General features: G+C 36.2%; 1 protein-coding gene across 20 annotated transcripts in view; it reads right to left on the bottom strand.

The window, feature by feature from the left end:
* Positions 1-26,171, bottom strand: part of PTPRD (protein tyrosine phosphatase receptor type D) — a 467,045-nt gene that overhangs the window by 34,355 nt on the left and 406,519 nt on the right. For all 20 annotated transcript variants that reach the window (XM_039877795.1, XM_039878308.1, XM_039878028.1 and 17 more), the window contains 3 exons: positions 23,395-23,570; positions 11,079-11,198; positions 10,407-10,561 (listed from right to left, as the gene is read on the bottom strand). In XM_039877795.1, the coding sequence (XP_039733729.1) occupies positions 10,407-10,561; positions 11,079-11,198; positions 23,395-23,570 (451 nt within the window). The remainder of the gene's footprint in view (positions 1-10,406; positions 10,562-11,078; positions 11,199-23,394; positions 23,571-26,171) is intronic.

The raw sequence follows: 26,171 nt of genomic DNA, 5'->3' as shown, positions 1-26,171 counted from the left end.
AAGGGAGAGGAAGAGAGAAAGAGAGAGGGAAGGAGGGAGGGAGGGAAGGAGGGAGGAAGGAACAAGGTTTGTCTGGGAGGCTTAAAATGTCCCTTCTAGTTCTATGATTCACTTATTCACTATCAGTAAAATATACTCCTGGAGTTTCCGAGTTTCTGAGTAAAAAAAAAACAACAACTATCAACCATAATAAATCCTAAACTACTGGAAGATAAAAAGGAAATATTTTTGAGACAGGATGAAAGTAAAGAGTACAAGATCTCTTGCCACACAAGATGATATTTCAGCAAAAATAATCAAGTAGCAGTTAGGAAACAAATCGACCTTTCCTCCACTTTTAAAGAATTACCTATTTCATATATCAACAAGAAAACTATATTTTGGAGTAGGCTCTGGGGCTTTCGCTCCTCAATTCCAGCCTTGGGAGGGAATCCTACTGTGGACTCAGCCAAGCTGGTGAGAGTGAAAGCAAAGCTGTCAGTCCAGTAACTAAGCTTCAGCAAGGCAGCCCTCAGTGGTGTAGGAAATGAGGTCACAATGATTTCTTGCTTCTCGCATGGGGAGGTGGCGTCTCTTTCCCTTCCCCTTGAACCTGCGCTGGCCTCTGCTTTGCTTTGAGCAAAAGGATGAGTGGTGGAAGTGATGATGTGTGACTTCCAAGCCTTGCTGTCAAAAGGCCTTGTAAACTTCTCCTTTGATTCCAGAACCCTGAGATCATCTGACCAGCATGAAAGACCGTGGGAGAGAGAGGCCCAGCTTTCCCAGCCTTCCCGCTGACTGCAAAGTAGAGCTCAGGAGAGACCAGTAAAAAACCCTGCCCACCGCAACTCAACACAGAATAGTAAGAAACAACAGACTGTGGCATTTTAAGCCACTAAATTAGGGTTGGTATTTGTAGGCAATAATGGATAAATGATTGATATAGCCTAAATTTCAGATATAGTTTCCATCTCAGGAAGGTTGCACATAGATGTATCAGAAACTGAAATATGGTTACATTAAAAAATAATAATCCACTGTTGAAAACCAACCCGAACTGAAACAAATGAACAAAACAGAGAGAGTAGGTATAGTTTTTCATAATAATCATAATACTTATAGTCCTCTCCTTTCAAATGTTAAGGGGAATTTGAACAAATAGCTGTTTAGTCTTTATCATCAGAATCAAAGAGTCACAGTTAATTCTGCCCCATCCTGTCTAGTTCATCTCTTTTATCTGCCTGGATAAATTCTCTAAGAAACACTAGACCAAAGAAAGTCTTAATTAGTGACTTTTGATGGACTAAAAGGTAAAAAAAAATTTTTTTTGGTGGAGGGGGTAGGAGAGGTATGGAGGGAGGTTGGATGGAAAGAGAGAAAAAGAGATTTCTCAAGCCTCTTGGAAGGTGTAAAAAAGGAAACAAAAAGTATTTAATAATTTAATAAGAAATTGATCTTTAGTAAAATCTGTGATTTAAAAATAGAATGTACTTTCCAAAAAACACATACTTCCAAAAATCAATGACCAAGGACCTGAAAGCTTGGGCAGGGGGTCTGGCATGACTCTTGTTCCTTCCATCCATCTTATCTTTCATCTATGGCTTCCACTAAATACTAAAAAAGGGGGGCAGTCACTAAGTCAGATGTCATCTAAGGGCATTCCTATGGCTTATTGTTTTGAATTGTCAGAATGCTGGACATTCATACTAAGCATGAATACAAAATAATGTAACATACTCTAGCAAAACAGACTAGCATTTATCAACCCCAAAGAGCATGGCCCTTAAAAGTTGCCACCTTGGGAGTTTGAAGAATTATTTCAAGAATGCTGCCATGATGCAAAAGTATTTTTGTAACATTTTTGGTAGCAGAGTTAAGAATCTGTGGCCTGTTCTTTTGAACTCCCTAATGGTGGCACACCTTTGTTCTTGAAGGTAGATTTACTTATGTACTTTTTTAAGTGCCAAAAGACATCAAGAGCTAAGTCTTTGGTTTGTACAGTTGGTGATCAAGGTGGAGAATACTGGTTGACTTTCTAAGTCATGGGCCTACTTCTCCATGTGCTTTAAAAAATGATGCTTAAGTCCCATAGAGAAATTCTCCAAATGTTTAAAATAGTAATGCCATGCAAAGAGGTGTTTTCAAGTTTAAAGCTTTAAGGTGGGCTGTCACATTTGGATGCATACATTCTGCACTATCAAAAACAGGTTCATTAGCATAGAGCAGCAGTTCTCAAATAGTGGTGATTTTGCCCCTAAGGAGACATTTAGCAACGTTTGAAGACATTTTTGATTGGCACACTATTGTGGGAGGTGCTTCTGGCATCTTGTTGGTAGAGGCCAGAGATGTTGCTAAACATCCTACAATGCATAGGACAGTCCTCTACAACAAAAATTACATTTCCAAATGTCAACAGTGCTGAGGTTGAGAAACCTTGTCTTATAGTAACAATCTGTTCTAATAAGTAGTTGTTTAAATGCTATGAAATAATTACTACAGTATTTATGCATTTTTAAAGCGTTAAATTTCTTGGTCTATTAGTACCTTCTAGATTAATATGTATACATCCATACATTTTCTACTCTTGAAGTCACAAATTACATAGATGTCAAGCTCACATTTCAGAAAACGTGACTGTATTCTTTGTCGTTTGATGGTAATAGAGTCAACTTAAATAACCACCTATTTTATGTGGGATAAATAACAATGATAAGATAATAATCATAAATTATAAAAATAAAAATAATCAATAACTACAAACATTTATTGACTTCTTTATATGTGGCAGATACCTAGCTAATTATCATTTTACACATATCATCTTATTTAATCTTTATAAACAAAAGTACAAAAGTCACATTGCTATTGCTCCCACTTTACCGATCAGGAAATTAAAGGCTTTGAAAGGTTAAATAACTTGCCAAAGGTCACAGATGTAATAAATGGTGCGGCTAGAATCTGAATTCTAGTAAGCTAATTTCAAGTGCACAGTCTTCACCACCATGTAATGCTGACCCCCGAAGGATTTTAGATCTGCTAAAAGCTATCTCTGTTGTGGGCTGGGGACAGTTCTTCTCTCATTTGCATAACATAAATTAAGCAAAATAGAAAGTGGCAGTATTGTCTAGACAAAGAGAAGAGGCCCTTGAATCATAAAACATGGGTTCTCACCCAGACTCCACTGACTGGTTGAGTATGTGGTCTTCAGCAAGTCATATAAATTCTCAGAGTCTCAATTTCTTTATCCGTAGAGTGAGGATGGTAATACTCCACACCTACCATGCCTGTTGGAAAGACTGAATCAAAGAAGTGATGGAAAGATGTTCTGTAAATGGTTGCATTCCTACATGATAGTGATTTGGTTGTGATTCTTGGGTGTGAAATGGGAGAGTGATAATTTCTCAGTTGCCCTTGAGGGGATTCATGATATAGCCTTGATATATGATCCTACTCTATCGCCCTTAGATCTATATGCTTAGATCTATCTAATACTTATTTTCAAACAAACATTCCACTTTATCAGGCAGCCAACCAGTACCCCAAACACCTTCTTCATTTTGAGTTTTACGTTTTACTTCTGCTGGGGCAACTGTACAATTCCTTTTACTGTTTCTTTGGTTCAATTACTTTTAAACTATTTCAGTGGAAGTAAGAAATTTTCTTATATACAATTATGCCATCAAAATATTGCAGATCTGGCATCCTGTTTTGAATCGCCAAATTGTTTCATACATTAAGAATTTGCTTTTTATGTAGAATTATTGGTATATAAGAAAGAACCTGGCATAATAGTTTCCATATGGTATAATTATTTCTCCTCACCTTAAAATGTTTCAATAAATAAGGACATAATTTCTATATTCCACCCATTTTCTTATCCAGAGATGTTGGCATTTTTAACAATCTAGTCTCTCATCTACAGAAAGTTAGCTTCTCATATTACTTAATTTATACATGAAAATGAATCCCAGGCTTAAGGAAAATATAAGTTCGTACTTGTCAGCATCTCAAAGCTATCTCATGCTTTGGCAATACTTGTGGTCTTTGATCTAAAGACATATTTGAATGAAACATTGAGAAGAATAAAGGATGGAATTTAGAATAAATGATTAAAAATGCATTAAACAATTTTCCATAGCACTTTCAGCTCTTTTGGATCACAAGGTCTTTTATTTTTATGTTCAGATGCTATGCCTTCTAAATCTTTTGACCTTAAAAAGGCTATTTTTGTCAACATTGGGCTGGTATTAGAAGTAAATGGTTGTGCTATGAGTATGATCTAAGCAGTTTCTTGGTTCTGCTTTCCCATATAAAATAAAAAAGTACTACAAAGATTGGATCTTAGGAATCTTTCCAACCTCAAATTGTCATTTGATTTTTATTGGGCCTCCTTCAGTGGCCCACTGATGCTTTCAGCACATTATCGATCTACACACATGTGGCCCACAGTTGCTGTTCCTTCCAGTTTTGAAGACTGGTTTGAGTCTATGATGTGAAAGATTTAAATTATCCTCAGGAGGTCTATTTTAGAAGACATATTCATGGGGGTCTAGTTTCATTTAGAAGACATATTCATGGGAGTCTTGATCTATTCCTTTTTCATATTTATTCATAAATGATTACATTTCTCCTATGAAGAAAATGTATTCCCTTGTTCCTAAAAGGGGTTAACACGACTCAGAGTTAATATAGAGTTAAGGTTTTATAACCGACTCAATAAAATTATAATTTCATTACAATTATTTATTCTTAAGAAGAAGTAAATACTTAGAGCAAATCAGTTTTTTTAACCCTTTGTTACTAGAATATAAACCATAAGTTCTTCTATAAAACAACATAAAGGGCTTAAAAGAGAGAAAGGGGAACAAAATTTATTTTCTAAGTGGAAGACTAAAATAATATGGAAAAATGTAATATATAAACACTATACAAATTCAAGCTTATTAAATAGCTTGAAAGTTCTCTCCATTTGTCTCTTTCAAAATAAAATTTTATAAATAAGGAGAAAAAATATTGCATGTCTTTTCATGCATTACATAGATTATTTGTGAAGAGGTAAATGGCACATATTCACCTGACAACCATTTAGTCGACAAATATATAGTAAGGAGGTAAATGTAAGGAACTAAGTAGTCTTTGCAACAAGAAGAGTGAGAACTGAATATAATGATAGGTAAACAAGTTATAGACTTTGAAGTAGACCTAAATTTACAAGTTGTGTGTCCATGAGCAAATCACCTATGACTTCCCTATGCTTAATTGCTCCTCACAGGTAAAATATATTGTTTTATGGATTAAATGAGTGTAAATTTAGTAATACTTTAAAAATAGTAATGGTTCAGTAATTGGCAGCTATTGTGGTTATATTAAAATGTTTAAAGGGTCAAAGAGACTCATATTCTAACAATCACCTCTAATACAGAAAAAGCGAACTGAAGTCTAGAAATGGCAATGTATCGTGGGGTCAGGAAGGAAGAAGTGGGTCCTTTTGACCTGGTCATCAGGGTAGACTTAAAAGTGAAATGCCCTCCAAACGGGTGGCCAAAGAGGCTGAAGACCACCATGTGATCTAATAACTGTTGAATTCACTTGGTCTACCAGTCTATGCAACTGGGGGCACATATTGGCCTCTGTTTTTATCTTGTGTCAGATGGGAGATAAGGTTCTTACTAAGGTTCCTACCTCTGAAGATGATTTGGAGAAAAAAGCAAAAACACATGTAAAACAAGAGGGCCTCTTTAGTTGAGAAGACAGTATATTTGATGTTGATTAAGAGTTCAATAGTCTTTGTTATTACAGCTAAAAAAATAGGAAGCTGTTATCTATATTTAATCACGAAATTGAGGGCACCTGGGAAAGGACATCACAGGCAAAGTAGAAGAAAAATGGATTCGGAAATAGGCATAAGAAAGACAGTCAATTTAAAATAATTAAACTGCCTTAAAAATACCCAAATATAAAGAGATAAAAATATAGTCTCATGTTAAAAAACAAAAACAGTACAGCCTTGATATGATCTTATAGTTTATGTAAAAAAAAAAAAATTCTAAAATGCCATATGGAATTCAACTAACTTCATCAAGCAATTATTGAGCATCTACTATGATGTAAGAGCAGGGGTACAAATGTGCATAATCCATAGCTCACACCCTTCAAGATTTCAAGGCATATGCGATAGGCGCATATACAGCTAACTATGCTCAATGTGAACCTACTTTATGGGAACTCAGAAAAGAGAATGTTTAATTCTTCCTGCGGGAAGAGGAATGGAGAATGTGCTTTAAAGGCTTTTCTACAGTTTCTCCTCAAATGTCTATAATATGAAGCAATTCATATAAATGGATGACTTGAGCTGTGTGTAAAACAATAGGGAGTGGTGAGGATTTGAAAAACTGGATAGTACATTCCAGTTTAAAGATATTCAAGTTCAAATTTTTTTTTTTTTTTTAAAAAGACCACATATATCAACAAAAGCATTCAAGGCCTTTGCGATACGCATAGGAAGTACTATTTGAGTTGGATTATGAAACAGGGTGAAACATCATCAGGTATAGAGGGCAAATAAGTTGAGGTTCTAGAGTGGATGAATATCATTTGCTGAGAGCCAGAGATGAAAGTACTTAGAATGTGTAGCAAGTGGTAGGTGGCTGAAAGAGTGAATAATGAGGCACAAAGGGCGAGATCAGCCTAGATTGTAAAGCGCCGTGAACATAATGCTAAGTTCAAACTTTATCTTGAAGGCATTAAGAACCACAGCATTAATTTCTATGTATCTTTAACAGCATCATTTTAAGAGTTTAATGGTTTCTTGGGCCTTTATGAGAGCAGATTTATTATTTAAATGATCCTAACTCATAGCATTAAAATGTTATGTCACTATGAAAAATGTGATGAAATTATCATGTTGGAAAAATATTTAAATTAAAAGAAATCATTTGATTAAATATTTGGATATTTATAAACATCTGGTTATTCATAGGATAGATGGCTCAGGTAATACAGATGATCTGAGTTCATATGGAATTTTTCTCACTAGAGTTGTAAATATACAGACAGATCTTAAAACTCACTCAATAATTAATATAATAATAATTTAGCATTATTTCATACTTTTACATACTGCACACTGTCCATAGTGCTTTATGTGTATCATTTCATATCATTTTATCTAATCTTCATAAAATTCTTATTGTGATGAATAATTTTATCCCATTTTACAGGTGAAGAAACAAAGGCGAACATGTATGAAATAACTCATCCAAAGGCACACGACTAATAAGAAAATAAGCCAGAGTTTTACTCACATAGTCTCTCTTTCCAAAGTGTATGCTCTTAATGTGGACATTATGTTAGGCATGAACTGACTGACAGCTAGAGTTGGTTTTTCCTTCTATATCTGTTGACCCAGACTTTCTCTCTTTTAGAAATGAGGTCGACAATTTCTCCTCCATTTTCCAAGATCTTGTCTATGTTTCCTTCATTCATCTGCTTTCTTCTTCTTGCTTCTTAGAATTTCTTCTATTTATAATGCCTTCTTAGTCCTGGCACATTTATTACTAGACAAAACTATCGGAGGAACATGAATTTTCTCTTTTTCTGCCCTTCCCTGTTTTGGTTTACCACCAGGCCTCTAAAACCTCCATTCTCACAAAATCCATTGGGCAGAAAGCTTTGAGTTTGTTACTACTTCAATACAGAGAAATATATTCAAGTCCATTCCCAAAGTGTATAAGAGAAATCACAACATAAAATACAATATTTATATTCCAGAGGATTTTGTATGATTATTTGTGACATGATCATGCTAACTACAAATGATATTTCTTTGTGACTTGGCTAATGTCACTTTCTGTGTAGTTCTGTCCTGCTCAGAGTTGATTTCTAAACCGACATTTCTGGGATTCCACATAAGCAGTTGTTATCTGGAATGACTTGACTTTGCAACTCTGTCAAAAAAATTATGCTCTTAAATTTTAACATACTGGTGTCCAAGTCAAAGATTCATGATGGTTTGGATGTTAGTAACACGGACATGGCCTCTTCTAAATAAAGAGGCCGAGGTTTCTCACCAGCCATGTGAGGTTACCTATGAGTGAATACTGATCATTTCCCAGAGCTCAGTTTATGTTGCATCTTTCCCTCTTTGTTTGCAGTTGCTAACAAATTTCTTCCACCAACAGACCTACTCTTTTGTTGTTTGTTTCAATACCAGCTTCTCCGAAGCCTCAGGCACAACACTTCCAAATGTCAGCTCCTATTAGCTCTGCACATTTATCTTTGTTTCCTTATTTCTCCTGAGTCATCTATATCTCTCAGAGGTGAGTCCAGGTGACTTAACATAACACAGGGGTGTGTGTATACATATGTATGTGGGGGTATGTGTGTTTTCTTAAAATGAGACATTATAGCTATCTATCTCTCATACCTGCTTGCAAACTTTTCCAGCTCTCTCCAACTAGCATAAAGTCTTATACCTTGCTTATGATCAACAGAGGGTACACTGCATTTAAATAATTTATCTGTGTATTATCTATCTATCTATCTATCTATCATCAATCTTAGTTTTCCAGGGCCTCCACTTTAATTTACAGGAATGGGAAGCACATTTTGAGAGAAGGAACATGCTGTATTTCAAAATGCAATGAAAGCATCATAATGCTTTTCTTCAGTGAAGATTTCCAAGTTAGGTTTCCCTAATTTTTGTTCCTGTTATTTTATATCTAAATGAATGTGTGTTTACATGTACACATATACATATACACACACACATGCACATGCACACACACATATGTATGAACTGCATTCCTGCCATAGGCCTACAAGGGCAGCGTTTCTTTAGTGAGCTCAAACTTCCAGTTTCCCTATCCTGTGGCCAAACTCCAACTGAAAACATTTCATGTGTGACCTTCAGAATCAAGCTGAGCTGGTACCAAGCAGGGGCACTCTGTAACTAGATGCAATGGCTCTTTGAGGCCTGCAAAGATGTATAATAGAGTATAGAGACTGGTTGGTCAAATTAGTGCCTGCTGACATCAACAGGCAGGAGAATAGACATCGGTTTTCATGTGCAAAAGCATTTGCTAAAATTAATAAAAAGAATTTCTAGTGTTTCAGAATCATGCAAAAACTAAAATACAGGGGCATTTCCTCTAGGCTCCTGTCCTGGTTACAGAGGAGCAAGAGCTAGATTATAAGGCGAGACTGGATGCACCTCCACCTTATTTATCAGTTCTTGAATCAAAAGCTATAGTTTCTCTTGTGTTCTCATATCTAGACCTGACATACTGTTAAAAACATCAAACAATATAAAGCATGGGGAAGTGATTTCAAATTTATAAAATATTCTATAAATATAAGGTAATATTATTAGTTTTTGTTGGGAAAAATAACTGCTGGAAAAGAGAACTAAAACATTTTGTTTGAAATTTGCAGCCCATTGTTTAACAGTTACCACTGCAGTATGGGTTAGTCAGGTGTATTTTACTGGTTTTATTACTATTTAGCCATTGTCCCCATCTTTTTATAAAAATAGAGTTATGTAATTAAGTCACCATGGAAGTAGTTCATGATAGATGATTTCTTTCCTTTTTAATGTACTTTCACACTGCAATATTACTTTTCCATGCAAGAAGCCATGTTCTCTCATACTTGAATTACTCAGTTTACAAGGAACTACTATGAAGTTATATGAACTATAGATTTATATAGTAGTAAGTAGAATCTGACTAGTTATCTTTAGTAATCTGTTAGTAATAATACTACAGAGGAACTCCAAAAATTGGAAGAAATCAGCTTAATATTGAAAATGTATGAACACATTCTAGTAGAGTCTGAGTGACGATATAGAGACTGTTAGTCGGACTTGATAATACCAATATGTAGAAGGTACCTTTAAGTAGTAAGAAATTCTCTCTGAAAGCTTGTATGTTTACAATATTATTTTTTTAAGCATTTTCCCCTATAAATAGCAATGAGGTTGTATCAGCTCAGGCCACAGAACTTGTCAAGCAATTTCTATATATATACATTATTAAAGAATATATTTTAAAAAATATATTAAAGAACATTCTTCCACATAGCTGAAAATTAAACTTAATTACAAGATTCATTCTCAATTCTTTTCTGTTTCATAGTCATATATGTATGGCCATGTGCACACTTAATTTTGTGTTTATCTATTTATCTATTTTTGGTCCAAAGATAAAATAGCATGGGGGGGGTAATATGCAACTATATCAAATTCTTCCTATTAATGTTAGCACGGGTCTCATTTAACCAAAAAAGACTACCTGTATTATTTATGAAGGCATTCACTATCCCAGAGTATCAAGAAATTGGAAAGAGAATATCCATTGAGGAATCATATTAGCTGTTTCCCCACAGACCTTCTGACTGTGAGAAAAACAAACGTTCTCCGTGGTTCTTACCTGCAATGCACAACCATTGGACCTGCATCAGGAGGATTACAGGTTTTGACTCTCCGTAAGAAAGCTAGAAAAGGTGTTGGGTGTTCTGGAACACCATGATCAGGCCAGGCGGTGAACTGGAATTGTCTCACTTCTCTCTTCTCACTCGAACCATTCTGTGAAGTAAGAACACTGGCTGAAATCCTGTTTTCCTAGCGTCAGGTTGTAATGATGAATAATAACACGGAAGAGGTAATATGAAAATGTGCTGTCTTAATGCCTTCCCCCTACTCTATCCTAAGGGAAGACACACTCTTTGGAGATATAAACCTCGAGCTATTTGTAAATGACAAACATTTGCTCAGGAATATAAAATTCTTAGGTAAGAATCATTACATTTTTCAGGTGTAACTATCAGGAATGTTCCTGTTATATTTTAGAGAAAAACTAGCTCTTCATTTATTCTTCATTTATTCTTCATTTGCTGAAACTTGTTCAGAGCAAGAGTTCCATATTTATTAATAAATCAACAAAGAGAAAAACTGCTGCGTGATAATGGGAAGAATTATTTCATCCTTCATTGTTGCCAGTGGAATCAACACATTTGAGTAAAACTTTAAGATATTTAATTTCTCAAAGAAGCTTTCTTTCAATAATGGAAAGGGGAAAAGGAGGGAAAAAGAAAAAACAAACCTTGTAAAGTGCAAATGTTCGAACACAATATGTGGCCAGCTCCACAGTATCAAGCAGTGTCACTTGGACCAGCCCATGGGTTTCTGTTCCTCTACTGGGCCAATACTGGTCACACTTCACCTAAGAGAAACAAGTGACACATTCAGGGAAGATGCTCATCAAGTTCTTTATTAGCTTTACTTTGAGTTGCTGTTGAAGGAAAACAGCTTTTCTGCATTTCATTTAATGTTGATCTTTTTTTGGCATGTATTCTTGTTATCCCAATATATGTAAATTACTGCTCTGATGCCAATATAAAACACATTTTTCAAACTAGTAGGAATACTAAGCAGTAACAGATTCAATTTTTCTGGAAAAAAATAAATTGCAGTTTGTTGCTGAGTAAAATAAGCAGAGAGGTATTTGAAACTTCACAGTACTTGAAAAGAAAACACAAATTTGTTCTGGGATAGACGTTATGAATTGAATGAGGAAGATTACTCTTAGGCATTTAAACCACATGGTGAGATAGTTAGTGTTCATCCATCAAGGTTTAAAAGGCACAAGCTATTTCATCTTGAGCTATCACAATTTCCAAATATGCTTGTTTAAAGAAAAGTAGAAATAATTTGTAAATCTATCAAAGTATAATAAACGACATAGCATTTTTTAACATTCAAGATAAATGGTACTTGTATCCAAAACAAATTAAATCCGTAATGTCTAGGAAAAAAAGAGCTGTCTGTTCTTAAAAAAAAAAAAAGTCTCAGAGGGTCATACACTAGCGGTGCAAAGTTTAAATAATTTAAAATTCATTCATTTGAAATGAATAAGCTACAGTTTCTATGTGGAGTTGAACAAAAGCACATAAAAAGTATTCAACTCAATTAGTTTAACATGCAGCAAAGAATAATTCAAAGTCTGCAATAAGCCTCAAATTTATTGAATGTGTCCTTTGGGCATTAAAACATATAATAAAAAATGACACACACAACACTGTATTTTCTAGTAAGGCCATAGATCAGAATATATTTACCCTTTCTATCTCAGATTAAAAGAAAAAATGGGAGTAATTCTTAATTGAAACCAACTAAAATGCATTTCTCTAGGAAATAAATCGAGTACCATTTAATATTAGGAAACACAACTTACACTTGCAAAAGAAGAATTTGAAAGTTACAATCCTTGTATTTAAACAAAGCAATGGGATATTTTTATCATAGACACTTGAATTTTTGGGTCCAGTGAATAGAGTTACTAGATAATTATTTGCTTTTATGTTAAATATAAATCTTAGTAACATTCTATGAAAAATATTATAATTTTGTTTCATAGACATAGCATCTACTCCTCAAAGGACTCAGTCTCATTCTAACTAGACACTGGACCTTCTAAAAAGGGAGAAGTTTTATCTTCTACACAATTTCCTAGATAAGAAAAAAGAGAAAAAGCACTTTAACCTACAATTATACAGTAAGGCAGAAACTGAATTCACAAAGTTTGACTCCTGTGCATTATTTCAACTATGAGACTGCATGAACATCACCTATTTCATGAAAAATAAAAATATTTCACAGTAAAATGGGAAATTTGTCTCTTAAAAATATATTTGTGTGGTTCTTAGATGCACAAATAGTCTTCTGTGCATTATATTTCTATTATATATTCTATCTCGAAAAAAATCCTTTAAGAAGGACACTGATGTAGCAAGATCAGGGTTTAACACCTTTCTGTTTTCTGGCCATTCATTAAAATCCAAGCCATATCTGGACAGGCTTAGCCAAGGCTACCACTTGAATGGAGCCAACAGTACTTAAGTAGCCACGATTCAGATGGAAAAAAAAAATCACAAAAATTAGGCCAAAGGCTGTTTTAAACCGTGAAATAGATGTCAAGTTGATGTCTCGCTGCAAAGCACAAAAGTAACTTTGGAGTCCTCTTATTGCAATATTTGAGAAGATGCAGCAATGTGTTGAGTGAAAGAATGAAGAGAAACTCAAACCCATCATTTAACACTTTCAGCTGTATGACACCCTTTCAAATCAAAACTAACAGATCAAATTCCAGGAGGACAAATATCACTATGGGGGCACAAAAAGAGCAAGTTAATACAACAACATGATCTATAAGGTCAGTTCAATGCACTGAACCAAATTCAATGAAATCATATTTCAAAGCTGAGAATTGGTTATCCTCAGACCGTTGGTGAGGTAAGACCAAAAAAATGAAGGAAATAATCATAAGCCAGGCTTGATGTGACCTCTGGAAAAATGACTCCATTATTTAGTGACTTTTCATTTACAAATACCCTCCATAGTTAAGATGTAGGAAAAACTAAAATAATATTAATTATTCTCATACTTCTAGCAATAAGTTTAAAACTACAACTATTATTGGCTTAGACTCTGACCTCTTTAGAAAAAAAAAAAAGCCACAAAACATTACTATAAAGAATTCATGTTGTAAACCTTTTTAACTAAAAGAATAAAAGCTTTTGTACTCAATCTAAATAATGTACATTAGTCTTACACTTTACTAAAAAAAGTCCTAAAATAAAACTCAACTGAAACACTGAGAATGATTTTTTAAAGTGAATATATTTAAACATTGTTTTTTTCTCTCAGGAAACATTTCACAAAGGGTGTTTATGAAAACTAATATTCTAACATATGTGCGCATGCACACATATGGCTCAGCAGAGGGGGATTTGAAGCTTACCCTGAATTTTCTGAATAGCTACATCAATACATTCTTCCTTCATTAGTAAATACCTCAGTACTTTTCCCAACCTCTTTCTCTGAGTTGCCTGTACAGGCTTCGGGTGATTTCTGAGGGCTAAATTTAAGAGCTTAGATTTACTGACAAATATTCTTTTAAGTCTTTCATTCTTAGCCACACACTAAACAAATATCTGATTTCATCAACATTAGAGATAATGTAGAAGTACAGTAAAAAAAAAGAAGAGAACAGAAATGATTTTTTTCTAATTAGCTCATATAAATGAACTAGTTCCATTTTTCTCTTGAAATGTTTTCTTTGACAACAACTCCTCCCGCCACCTTTTTTCCCTGGGAGAAAATCTCTGAAGCTATTTCTAGAGAATTACTAAGTATTTGTTAGGCTTCATGCATAGAGCTAGCTGAGTGTGAGTTGAGAAGTGTAGGAGGATCCCCACTGAGTATATAAGAACTAGAAGGCAGGAGCTCCCGAATATGAATATTGATTTTTGTTTTTTCCTATTTGATCCTCATGTGACCACAAGTGGCCTTCGGGATTGCTTCATATAAAGTCTGGCAGTGTCACCAGATGACCAGTAAATTGCTTCTCTATGTCCAGGACCAAACTCCAGAGGGCCCATCTTTAAAATGGGAACAGTATCTCCCACATGACAGGGCTATTGTAAGGCTCCAAAATCATGCACTTGCAACTGTGAACCCAATGGCCGGCACAAGTAGGTATTCAATAGACAGTAACTATCATTAATTGTCAGATTATGTTCTTGGTTTTTTTGTGGTTGTTATTATAAGCTACTGAAATCATTCTAAATATGAAAAAAGGCACATGTTATTAATCCCAACAGGTATGTATTTAGGATGTTCTAGGTGGAAGGCAAGGTGTTAGCACCGGTGGGAGACACCAAAGTGAAAGGAGATGCAGACCATGCCCCTAATCCATCAGCCTTATTGACTAAATACAGAGGTGCCTTTACATCTCTTGGTTCTTCAAATGGGTGGCTGTGAGATTCCAAACAACTTCCTTAATCTACCTGGCCCCAGTCTGCTGGGAGAATACATTAGAGTCCGAGGTGAAAAAGGAGAGAATCAGGGCCTGCTACTCAGTTTCAAAGCATGACCCAGTGACTCTCCTTGAGGTCTCAACTGCATGAGACAGTTAAGACTTTTGGCTGAATTTTGGGAGATATTTCTTTTTACTATCACAAAGTGATCACCCTTCTATGGTAAGCTGTCATTTCTTTATAATTATGGAAAGAACAGGTTGACCATGGCTAAATGCATGTTATAGAATGAATTAATTTTACCTTTTCATGACAAACCATCAAAAGCAAGTTGATGGAGTGATAAAACATATTTAAATGCACTCAAAAGAAAAGCTTGTGTCTGGAAATATCTTATAGGATTTGATCCAGTACGTCTGCTAACTATGCTTTGGGGAGATGCATTCCTTCTGGTTCCATTTCTGCTCCCACATGGCTTATCTTGGAAGTGCCTGGCATGTCATAGGCTCAACAACTGAAAGCCAGTGTTAAAAGCGACGATACTGTGGTCTAGGTTGGCTTATTTTTAAAATGCCTAAAATTTTGTGAAAATAAAACCTCCTTGTTTCAATTTAATAAAGACTTATTGAGCATGGCAGAATGGCAAAGCAACCAAATTCCAAATACAGTGAAGTAAGGCCTCCAAATGGTCCCAGCATCACTGATACCAAATGCATTTGCCACATGGTATCATGAAAAGCTTGTCTAGGGCCAGATTATTTTTCCACAGAAGGACACAGAATAGACAAAAACAATGATATATGGAAACCCGTTACTGTTGCTGAAAGTGACTGGAAATCAGTATCCAATAAGTTTGGGGAGAGGATTCTCCAGTGAGGAGTGGGCAGCAAGTATGCTAACATTAGATAGCACAAATCCAAGTTGTTACTGTGAAATAGCAAATGTTAATACACACTTATCAATATCCATTTAATAACGGAGAATGCAATATAATAAAGTTTTAGATCAATATTCAGATATCTTTTAGTGGACAGAAAGATTAAATGCTGAACTGTTTATTTCTACAGTAATATCTCTTTCAGAAATTTTTAAGACCAAATTTGATATTTGCTTTTCCACCATCAGGACAGAGATCATCTCAATGATTCTATTCTCTTTTAGCAACAGCATCATTTTCTGCACTCAAATAACATTTAACCATATCTATTTCCAAATGGCAAAACTGTGTGTTGTATATATTTCCCCTTTTCATTTGCTCTTTGCTGACCACAATTTAGTGGAAGATCAAGGGCGATGGAATACCTGAAATGAGAGTGATATTAAAGTATTTGACTACCAGTGAAGCGATGGCTTTTCATAAATAAAACTATAAGGCTGAAAAACATTCTCTAAATAAACCAAATTATGTATCATAAAACTGTTTATCGGTTCATTCAACCATTCTAATACTTTCTAAACCATTTATTAATTTAAAGAATTATAATCCCTTTTGTTTTACATGTGCAATAGACTGAATGTTTGTGTCTCCCTAAAGTTTATATGTTAAAACCTGGGCCCCTATGTGAAGGTATTAGGAGATAGGGCTTTGGGAAGTTAGGTCAAAATAGTGAAGACATAGGATTAGTGCCCCATAAGAGAGATCGAGAGAACTTTTTTGCCCCTTCCATCATGTGAGAACACAGTGAGAAGACAGTTGTCTACAAACGAAGAACTGACCCTTACCCGACAATGAATCTGCTGGTGCCTTAGTCTTAAACTTCCCAGCCTCCAAAATGGTGAGAAATAAATTTACCCAGTCTAGGATATTCTGCTATGGCAGTCCAAACAGACTAAGACAATGTGTCTGCGGGAAGTTAACACAGGAGCTGCACTAAACGTTTCCAATGACTTCTCTCATTAAATTGAGAGTCATTATATATCAAGTTTCTGGCACTTTGTTGTAAGAGGAGGAACACTGTATGAAATCCCATTTTGCAGTGGCCAGTTAATACTTGGATATTAGCATTTGCCTCATGACGTGGGTCCTTAGAATTTTTGCCGGGGCCCCACTCATTCCTGGCAGCGGTTGTGTGTTTCACACAGCCCTACTTCCACCTCTGCTTCTGCTGTGGTCTGCCCAGTGGCCACCTGTGGCCCAGCAACATGCTGGCATCACTGCCACTGAGCATATCATTAGGTGACATAAAGTTTCAATTAAAAAGCTATTTCTGTATACCAGTCAGTATACAGCATTTCGGTATCAGCATAGCAGCTGAACATCGGCCTTGCCTGAGAATAGAGACTAAGCTACACTCCTCAAAACCTTAGAAAGGACCCAATCCAGCCTAGGATTGTTATTCAGAGAACGAGAAGGGCTTTGCACAAAATCATCAGGAGCAAAGTTCTATCTTCTCTACTTAGTCCAGTTCTTTCCTTAGGCTATGATGCCTCCAATTCACTTTAACGGGAATGTTCTGAGCCAGAATCTATAGGCTTCCATTCTCAACAGAGGAGGTGGGGTGGGGAAAGAAGGTACAAACTCCAGGAAGCTAACGAACTGTACGAAATTGGTGGGATTCTTTCTCTTTTATCTGAACCATGTCTGTTGACAAGAGAAAACGAAGAGTATGGGACTTGCTAGATAAGGACCCAAACAACCTTTAGGTTGCCAGCCTGAGCATCATTCTTTTTGTTGCCAGTGTCCCATTTACATTAAGTATCCAACACTTTTCAAAAACAATCCCATACATCATGTGCAGACTCCAAAGGCAATGTTTGTACTGACGTTCCTCCAGTTGCTTAAGGAAAAAGCAGTTTCTGTTGCCCTAGATAGGCAGAGCTTCAGGCTACAGTTTGAGAAATTAAATGTTCAAGGCCTTTGGCGCTTCCAGTTCTATTTGGAAGAGGACACAGACCTGGCATTTGGAAAGCATTTGCTCTCCATTAAACTTACCGAACCTGACAAGCCAGAGGGGCCAAGAATCAGCCTGCCACGGGCCAAGGCTGGGCCTTCCAAAACCGATAACGGCAATGAAAACAATAACACTGCCATTTATAATCTTCAACGAGTTCTGCCAACTTTTAACCCCAAAAGACCTCACCATCTGAAAAGAATCTCAAGATTTGTTTTACAGTAAAACAAGAAAATGTTTGACCAGAATCTTTTTGCTGATTTTTGCCTAAAATTTTCTCTTAGCCACAGAACCAACTGTGAATGTGTTTGTTTTTGACCTTCATTCTCAGAAATAAAACTATAAGGCTGAAAGGTGACATTCGAAAACTGGGGAGGACATAGTAGTAGGAGCAAGTAGTCATTAGGTTGGAAGTGCTCTGCTACCCAAATGCTAAGTCTCTATACTTTAATTCCCTAAACTATTAACGTGGTGTAGTTAACACCAGTCTGGTCTCTTTAGCCTTGAGAGGATCTAAGCTCCATTCGTTAACACACAAAACAAAATTTAGTGGAGCAGTTTTCCCATTCTCTTCCCTAAGGTAAACAAAAGTCACAATGCACGAAACTTTTCATCCGCTTTAGCAATGGATGCCATCAACTGGTTTGCATGATTCTCTATTTGGAAATAGAATATGGGATTCACAGTTTGAAAGCCAAGGGTAGAATTCCTTACTTCTACCTCTATACTTTCACGACACATCAATGTGATTCACAACGAATGACAATTCGAATGTAAATCACGTCCCAATTGTTGACTGTCAAAATTTCACTCCCCGTCCTCACATTTACAGCACTAAGTACTGCCACAATAATAGCTCTAGTGAATCAGCTCCCACCATAAAGCTTGCAAGACAACAACAAATCAACAATGACTGTCAACTATGGGCAGTAATTAAAGGCAGGCCAGTGAGAAGGTGAGAACTAGTGAAAGCCCAATATCCCTTAACTTTGTTAAGCCATTTTAGCTTCCAACACTAATCAAGGCTGCTCAACAGTTTGTCAAGCATGGGCTTTACACATTCCCTCTATCTTGTGTACCACAAGATGGAAAACAAAGTAGAAGAGAAATGGCCAAAAGCAGATAGATGAAGGGAAAAAAGTGGACAATCACCAACAAAATAATAGAGCTTTTGGGCTAGGAATCACCTTGGCAAATCTTACCCTGGAGACTCCAATTCTTCAAGTGAGGCAGCCAACCATGTGTCCCAGTTGTGCCCACAAATAACACCCTTGGAGTAGAAATCCCAGCTGTATATATTTTACACTCCTACCACTGTTTCATTTTTTCCGAACTTTTTCTTCCCTCTATGTGGTTGCCCAAACCAATTCATGTGCTTATTGGCATGTCATGAAACATGGAAACAATTAGAGACCACATTCTAGGGCATGAGAATGATTCTCTACAGAATCAATGAACTACGCAGAACTTGAGAGGATTTGGCAAAAAAGATGGAAACTGTGGAATAGAACCCACTAATAGTATCTCATGTCACACAGCACAGTTTACAAGGCTTTAAATTGATCTGTGTGTTTCAGGCGGCAATCATATTTTGCCTTTAAAATTTCCAGATTTTAGCCTTACATTTTGTTTTGTTTCTTTATCCACATGAAACACACAGAAAATTTAACATGTATATTTTCTCTTCAGGGTTGAAAACTGAATGTATACACCATGCAAATAATCTTTTCAGTTAGGTTTGGGATCTTTTCAAGACGAAATTTGAGAGAGAGTGATGGCATTTGAAAATCAAGTAATTTAAGTTTTCAAATGGCCAACTGAAGTCCTAAGTCATACCTCACATGTGTAAGAGCTTCTTTAGGCATTTAAATCCAAGAATGGTCAGTTCTCTAACAAAAGACCAGTGAAACTTCTAACACCTGCTAATGAACCCAGTGTCCTCTTGTGAGAGTAAATTGTTCTAATTCAGCAAAGGTTACAAACATTGCTGCTTTATCAACAGCAGGCCAGAGTGACAAGGTAAGAGGCAGGACTAGGCACAACAGAAAGCTGGAAAACATAGGAGACAGGTACTAAGGAGAGAATTTCCTAGCATCATCAGATAAATAAGAATGAGGAGGGGAAAAGCAAAACTGAACCAAAAAGAAATGTGATATCGAGAATACATTATCTTCGGTGACAATTATTACTACATGTAACTCATATCAATATAGCTATTTTCATATTGTGTTGCTTCGTGATATGGCTGCAATAAAAGTAGCAGCAAAAATAGCCAAGGTCTATTTGCAGACTGATTAAGAAGTTTCTGCAACAGGATCTCCATTCTCGAGATTCTGTCCTAGGAAAAGACAAGCGCAAAAGAACCCCATGTTCTGAGCTACACTCTCTTTTTGACCATAACACATAGGTATCCTACACTGGGGACAGTGGGCAGGATTCGCCATGTGCAGAGACTCTATAAACTTGGTCAAGATTCACTGTCAGCCACAGAAAAACAAACTCATTTCATTTGGAAACAAAAAATTGAATCATTCGGAAGACAGCTTCAGGGGAAAGCGAAGTTGCAATGGCAAAGCCTCCAACTTCTCTCTCTCTAACCAAACAATAATAATTGAGACTCATTGAGCCACCTTGTCACATTCCTTATCTCAGTCAATACCCACAATAATCCTTCCATGTAAGAAATGAGACTTTGAGGGATCCAGTAACTTGCTAACTGTCACAAAGCACTACAGTAAGCATTAGAGCTGGAATCTAAACCCAGACATTTGACTGTAAGGCACCCCTACTTGGAACTATATCACGTCACTATGTCACCACCTCTTCTCTCTGATGTTAGTTTTCCCATAGTCTTGTGTAATACCATGTTGTCTACTCTTCCTTTTCCTTTTCTTCTCTCTTTCCTACCCCAAATCTCTAGTCAACAGGTACCCTTACGTACTTCTAATGCATGTAAGTGTTTACATACACACACATTTTACCCCCCTAATACCAAGGGGATGAATATTAATTATTTCAAAAACCTGAGTCTTAATCAAAATAATGAGCTTTTAGGCTGCAGCCCTTGGAGACGTGATATATTTAAACTACTTGGACCACCTCCCTTTATGAGGGAGACTATAGGCAATTCCTAACTAAAACCAAGCTAGTTCAACTGCCTTGAAGTTGGCTGCTGGGAATGAGAATGTATTGAGTCCCCAGGTCAGGCCACATTACCCACAAAGTTCCTAAAGTATGGAACTATATATTTCAGTAACAACTAACTACTATTTACAATATTATTTTTATAGCAAAACTCAACTCAAATTCTTGTTTGAGAATCCAGGAATGCCTTGCCCTCTCTCCATGAGACTGTAGGTGAAAAAATAATAGATAAGGTGGGTAGATGTGAAGTAGAAAGATGGAAGAGCAGGTGAAATAATTTTGGGGACCAGCGTTTTGTTAGATTTCTCCATTGCATTTAGTCATTTATTCTCAAGTGTTCCAGACTGGGGAACAAAAGACTTTTGGGCCTTGGGGGGTGGTCAGAGCTCATTTGTATGGTCAGATTAATAATAGTTGAGACTCCTCAATGTTGGCTTATGCAGATCATTGCAAGTTTGGGTACAGGCTGAATCATCACTGAATGCAAATCACAAGACAGCATTTTAATTGGCCTCCTTTAGGTCATTTAACAAAGAGAAAGCTAGCTTGCAAGAGCAAAGAGTAATTAATGAAGGGAGCAAACAGAGGTTCATTTAGTAACTTCCAAATAAGTTTCTCTGTCTGAGGTAGCGAAAAAAGGTAGCCTGCAACATAAAGATAAACTGTAGGTATTTAAGTCACAATGCCTTCCGCCAAGAACTGCTCATTACCATCAGATGTTGCAGTGGCGGTGGGGCCAGTTAGAACTAACTTTATTATTAGAAGCAATTAGGGAGAAAAGGGGCAGAATTTCATTTAGTTATTTCAAAACAAGTTTCTGTGCATGGTTTAATGAAGGCCTGCAGTGTCAAGATAAAAATGTGTGTTTTACAGAAAACAGCTTTTGCAAATGACTGCTTGTTACCAGCTGGTATCGCCAAGCAGAGTGGTCCAGGTAGGCTAGATTTACATGCATGCCATAATATAATAGTTCAGCTGTCTCAGAGTCACAGAAGTGTTAACAGTATGGTCTGATGGTTAAGCATAGGTGTTTTGGAATAAGACTGGCTGTCTTCAATTTTAAACTCTAACCGTGGTAGCTAAATGACCTTGGGTGACCTTCTGGGATGTCTGGACTTAGTTTACTCATATGCAAAGTAGAGATTATGGTAGTGTTTATATCACAGGGTTGTTGTGAAATATCCATACACCTAATATGTGTTAGATAATGCTATAATTATTAACAGGTATATTCAAGAATCATGTAAGTGGGGAGGCTTAAAGAAAGGACTTGAGATATAGCTATTATACCCTGAGTACAAATCAAAACAGACCCATTTACACCTTCTGAATGGAGTTTGCATGTAAGGTAGGACAGATATTTGTCTTTATAGTCTTAACAGTTTTCATCTAAATTCATTTCAGACAATATTTCAATAATTCTGTAGAATTCACATGTTTTAAAAAGATCTGATTCCTTTTTTTAGGTTTGCTAAACCAGTTGTGAACCATATCTTTTGATTTCTTACCTCCTTATTTGTCAGGAAACAACAGCTGGGGCTTTTTGTATTTTCCTATATCTGAGTTTTTCCCTTATAAATCCTCTGAGCAGCTTTCAACTCTTCCCTCTTATATACACCTGGGCTAAGAGAAACTGCCATGAATTTAGCTTAGATGACCATTTAAAAACCCTCAGCTGTCACACAACGAATGGAGAATTGGGCTTTGGCTGCTGTCTAAATATCATTTTTGAGGCTATTGTGGCCACAGTGAGAGGCCTCTCATGGGTGGTTTCGAACTCTACCCTGAATGTCCCACTCTTCAGTGGGAGTCTGAGCTGTCTTTAGTGATTTTTCAGAGACTCCTTCATTAAATTCTTAAGGTTAAAGATTGACTTTCATCAGATTGCTATAATATATGCATATTTTCTTGGGAATATAGCTTACCCATTACGCTTTAGTTTTCTAACCAACAGCGTTTAACTAATGTGCCATGCACCGTAACATTGGACCCATATGATGAATAAAACTTCCTTTTCAGACTTTATTAAGCAATGACTTTGTTATTAAACTCTATTTATTTTGGAGAACGCTAAACTAGCAAAGTGCCTTCCATACATTTATGTGTTTTCTCAGCTTTGTATTAACCCACATCATTTTTCAGGCTGCCTGACTTAATTTATGCTAATTTGAATAATTTAAACAAGAGCCTTTATCACAGAATTTTAGTTCTCACACTGCAATTGCGAAAATACTGGGAAGTACATGTTGGTGAAAATCTCAAAGTCTGTGTGTTCTTCTTCAATGTGTTTCAGAAAGAATTGGTTCGAGCTAAAATGTATTTTCTCTAACATTTTCTCTCCTTTTTTGAGTACTACTTTTTTTTCTTTTGGCAATCATATACATTGTAACATGAGAGAATTTCATTTTTGAAAAGACTTAGAAGAATGGTTTAGTCAGGGTTGCTGATGCCCACTCACAATGAATGTTATAACATTAAAGCTTAAGATTAGATTATAAACAGAATAAAGTATGCAACATAGCTGAGGGGAGATTTTGAGAGGGAAGAGGTAGATATTTATTCTTACCCTGGATCGCTCTTCTAGTTTTGTCATCATAACAACTGTGGCACTCCGTTGCTCCCATATCATTCTCCAAAAGTCCCCAAATGTTTCGGGGAGAGATCCCTGTGTTGCAATATAGGCGTTTTGTTTCCGATAGCCATCTATGTAGTTGGCATTCACATAGTCACTTCCTGGGATGCCTATAAAACAACGAGTGTCATTCAACTAGGTGAATATATCACAAGAGGAAACAGCGTGGGATACAGCCTAGTGGCACTGTTGTACTATTGTTCCACACTATGCTAGCGTCACAGTGATAGAGTAGAATTTGGGTTTTAAGCAAGATTAAAAACAGGTCTTATGGGGTTAAAGAAATGCAATGCTCAAAGTGTTGGATCTTTATAAAATAACAAGGTAGACTACCAAAGAAAGGAAAACACAACTAATTGTCCATAGACTGTCTTCTCTTACACATTACATTTTCTCAATTGCATCAGCAAATATAGCTTGCAATGGAGGATAAATAATTATTTGGTCACATTCTTCACTCACTATCTTTCTCATTTACAGACAAAACTAAAAATAATGCTGAGTCCGAAAAATGCAATATATGGTGGATCGTGTATAATGGTGAAAAATTCTTTGCGGATTTAGCTAACAGAGAACTCATTTAATCCTCATAGAAACTCTATGAAGTAAGTCCTATGACAATCTGCCTTTCACAAGAGAGCAAATTGAGATATACAAGAGATTGAAGAACTTGCTCAAGCTGGGGCAGGGGGTGGGTCAAGTTTAATTATAGGCAGGCAGTCTGCTATGACTGTCTTAACCTCTGTAGAGTTTAAGCTTCATGTTTAAACCTCACAGGGTTGTTGTATCATATGAACCTCTTTTTGGATTATGACAGTTGCCTCATAATTGATTGTCCCACTTCTAGTTTTATCCTTTTCAGTCTGTTCTCCATCTAGCATGACAACAATTTTTTAAACAGTTTATTTATTTATTTCAGACACCGTAACTTCTTCAAATCCAATAATGGCTTCTCCTTATACTTCATATAAAACCCAAACCCTCAACAATGGCTACTAAGCTTTACATTTCTCCAAACTCATTTAGTTCCACTCCACTCTTAAACTTCTAAACTCTAGACTTTGCTTCAATTGTTAGAAAACAATAATCTCCTACCTTACTGCCACCCCACATCCTAGAACATACTGTCACCTTCCTATCACAAAACGTTCAGCTTCCATCTCAGAAGGCCTGCCCTTCATACCATGGGACCTCAGAACTCTCTTGGCAATTCTTTATATTATTTGGCAATTCTGTAATTATATATTTATTTGCTAACTTGCTTATTGCCTGTTTTGCCCTTTAAACCATGCCTGTTTTATTCATCTTTGCTATCTCTAGTGACAAAAACAATGAATAATTTGCCCTGGTTCCAATATTTAATAAATAGCAGAGCTGTAATTTAATGTAAATATTATAAATGAAAGTCTAATTTTCCATTGGGATGATGTCTTTAAGAGAAATATAGGCAAGTTTGAGCTTCTTCCAAAGAGAGTGGCCAAAGTGATTAAGGAAATCAATGGTATTGAACATAAGAAAGGAAAAGGCAGGGGTTGGAGAAAAGAGCTGCCCATGAGTAACTGAAAAGAGGTTTGGGTTTACTCTGTTAAGACCCCAGTTTTGAATTCTGAAAGATGTCACTACAGAGATATGGATTTCATCTCCAATTTGGTAAAGTATTTTCAAATTGTCAGAATCAAAAAGGGAAAAGATTTCCTTGGGAGGTAATGAGTTGCCTATCCCTGGAGGGGAACAATCAGTTTACAGGGATATCACTGTGATCTGGGAGGTAGCATAAGAAGCGGTACATGGACCCTTTTTGTCCTGGGAAAATATAGGTGCTGGATTTATGGAAAAAAATATCTTCTTTATAAAGGAACATATGTTTCCAAGCTAAAATTATTATATTTCACTGATTGCCACTTGTAATTACTTTGACTGCTTTTCTGATTCCAGTTGTAAAACTGATCCTCTCAAGAAAACTAATGAAAGTCAGATGGAAACTACTGGGCTCCGAGATGAACACATGGATATGGAATACCACCAGCATTAGTGAAAAGCCTTTTGAGCAAAAACTGAAATGCACAGTTGGTTGTAACATTATTCATCTATTACAGCTACTCAAGAAACAGTTGGGGTTCTGGCAGCCCTTTGTTGATAAAGATCCTATTCCTCCCTGACATCAAATTACTGTAGATTCAAAGGACAGTTTAAATAAAGTCCTCAGGTTACAGCCACTGGGAAGCAGCACATCTACATGTCCACAGGATTTGTTTCTGAGCCAACAATAAATCTATTTTACAACACGGGAAAAGCCCACTTTCAAAATTTTAATTTAGCATTTAGCAACATTAAAGAATTGATTTTTTTTTTTTTTAAGGGCTTCTGGCCATGGGCCCCACTCAGCTACCAATATAAAGAAAACTTTTTCCCAAGAAAATTCAAGATGGAAAAACTGGGTTAATGACTCAGACTACATATCAAATGGGCACTGTGCCATTTCCTCCTGATCAAGGGTAACAAATGTGTCTGAACTATGTGTGTGAGGACAGAGGCAGTGGACATGAGACTTATATCTAAAGCAAAGGAATTAAGCCATCTAACATTCTTGTATAAATTTTAAACAGTTATTACATAATAAGTTGCTTTTAGACATACTCCTCAAGTTTAAATAATAAATTATTGTTATTATTAGGTTGCTACTGAATAATAGTTGTACTTCCTAGTAATAA

The sequence above is a fragment of the Pteropus medius genome, unplaced genomic scaffold (assembly GCF_902729225.1).
Source record: "Pteropus medius unplaced genomic scaffold, Ma_sr-lr_union100, whole genome shotgun sequence".
Lineage (NCBI taxonomy): Eukaryota > Metazoa > Chordata > Mammalia > Chiroptera > Pteropodidae > Pteropus > Pteropus medius.
This window is presented reverse-complemented; position numbering and strand designations above follow the sequence as displayed.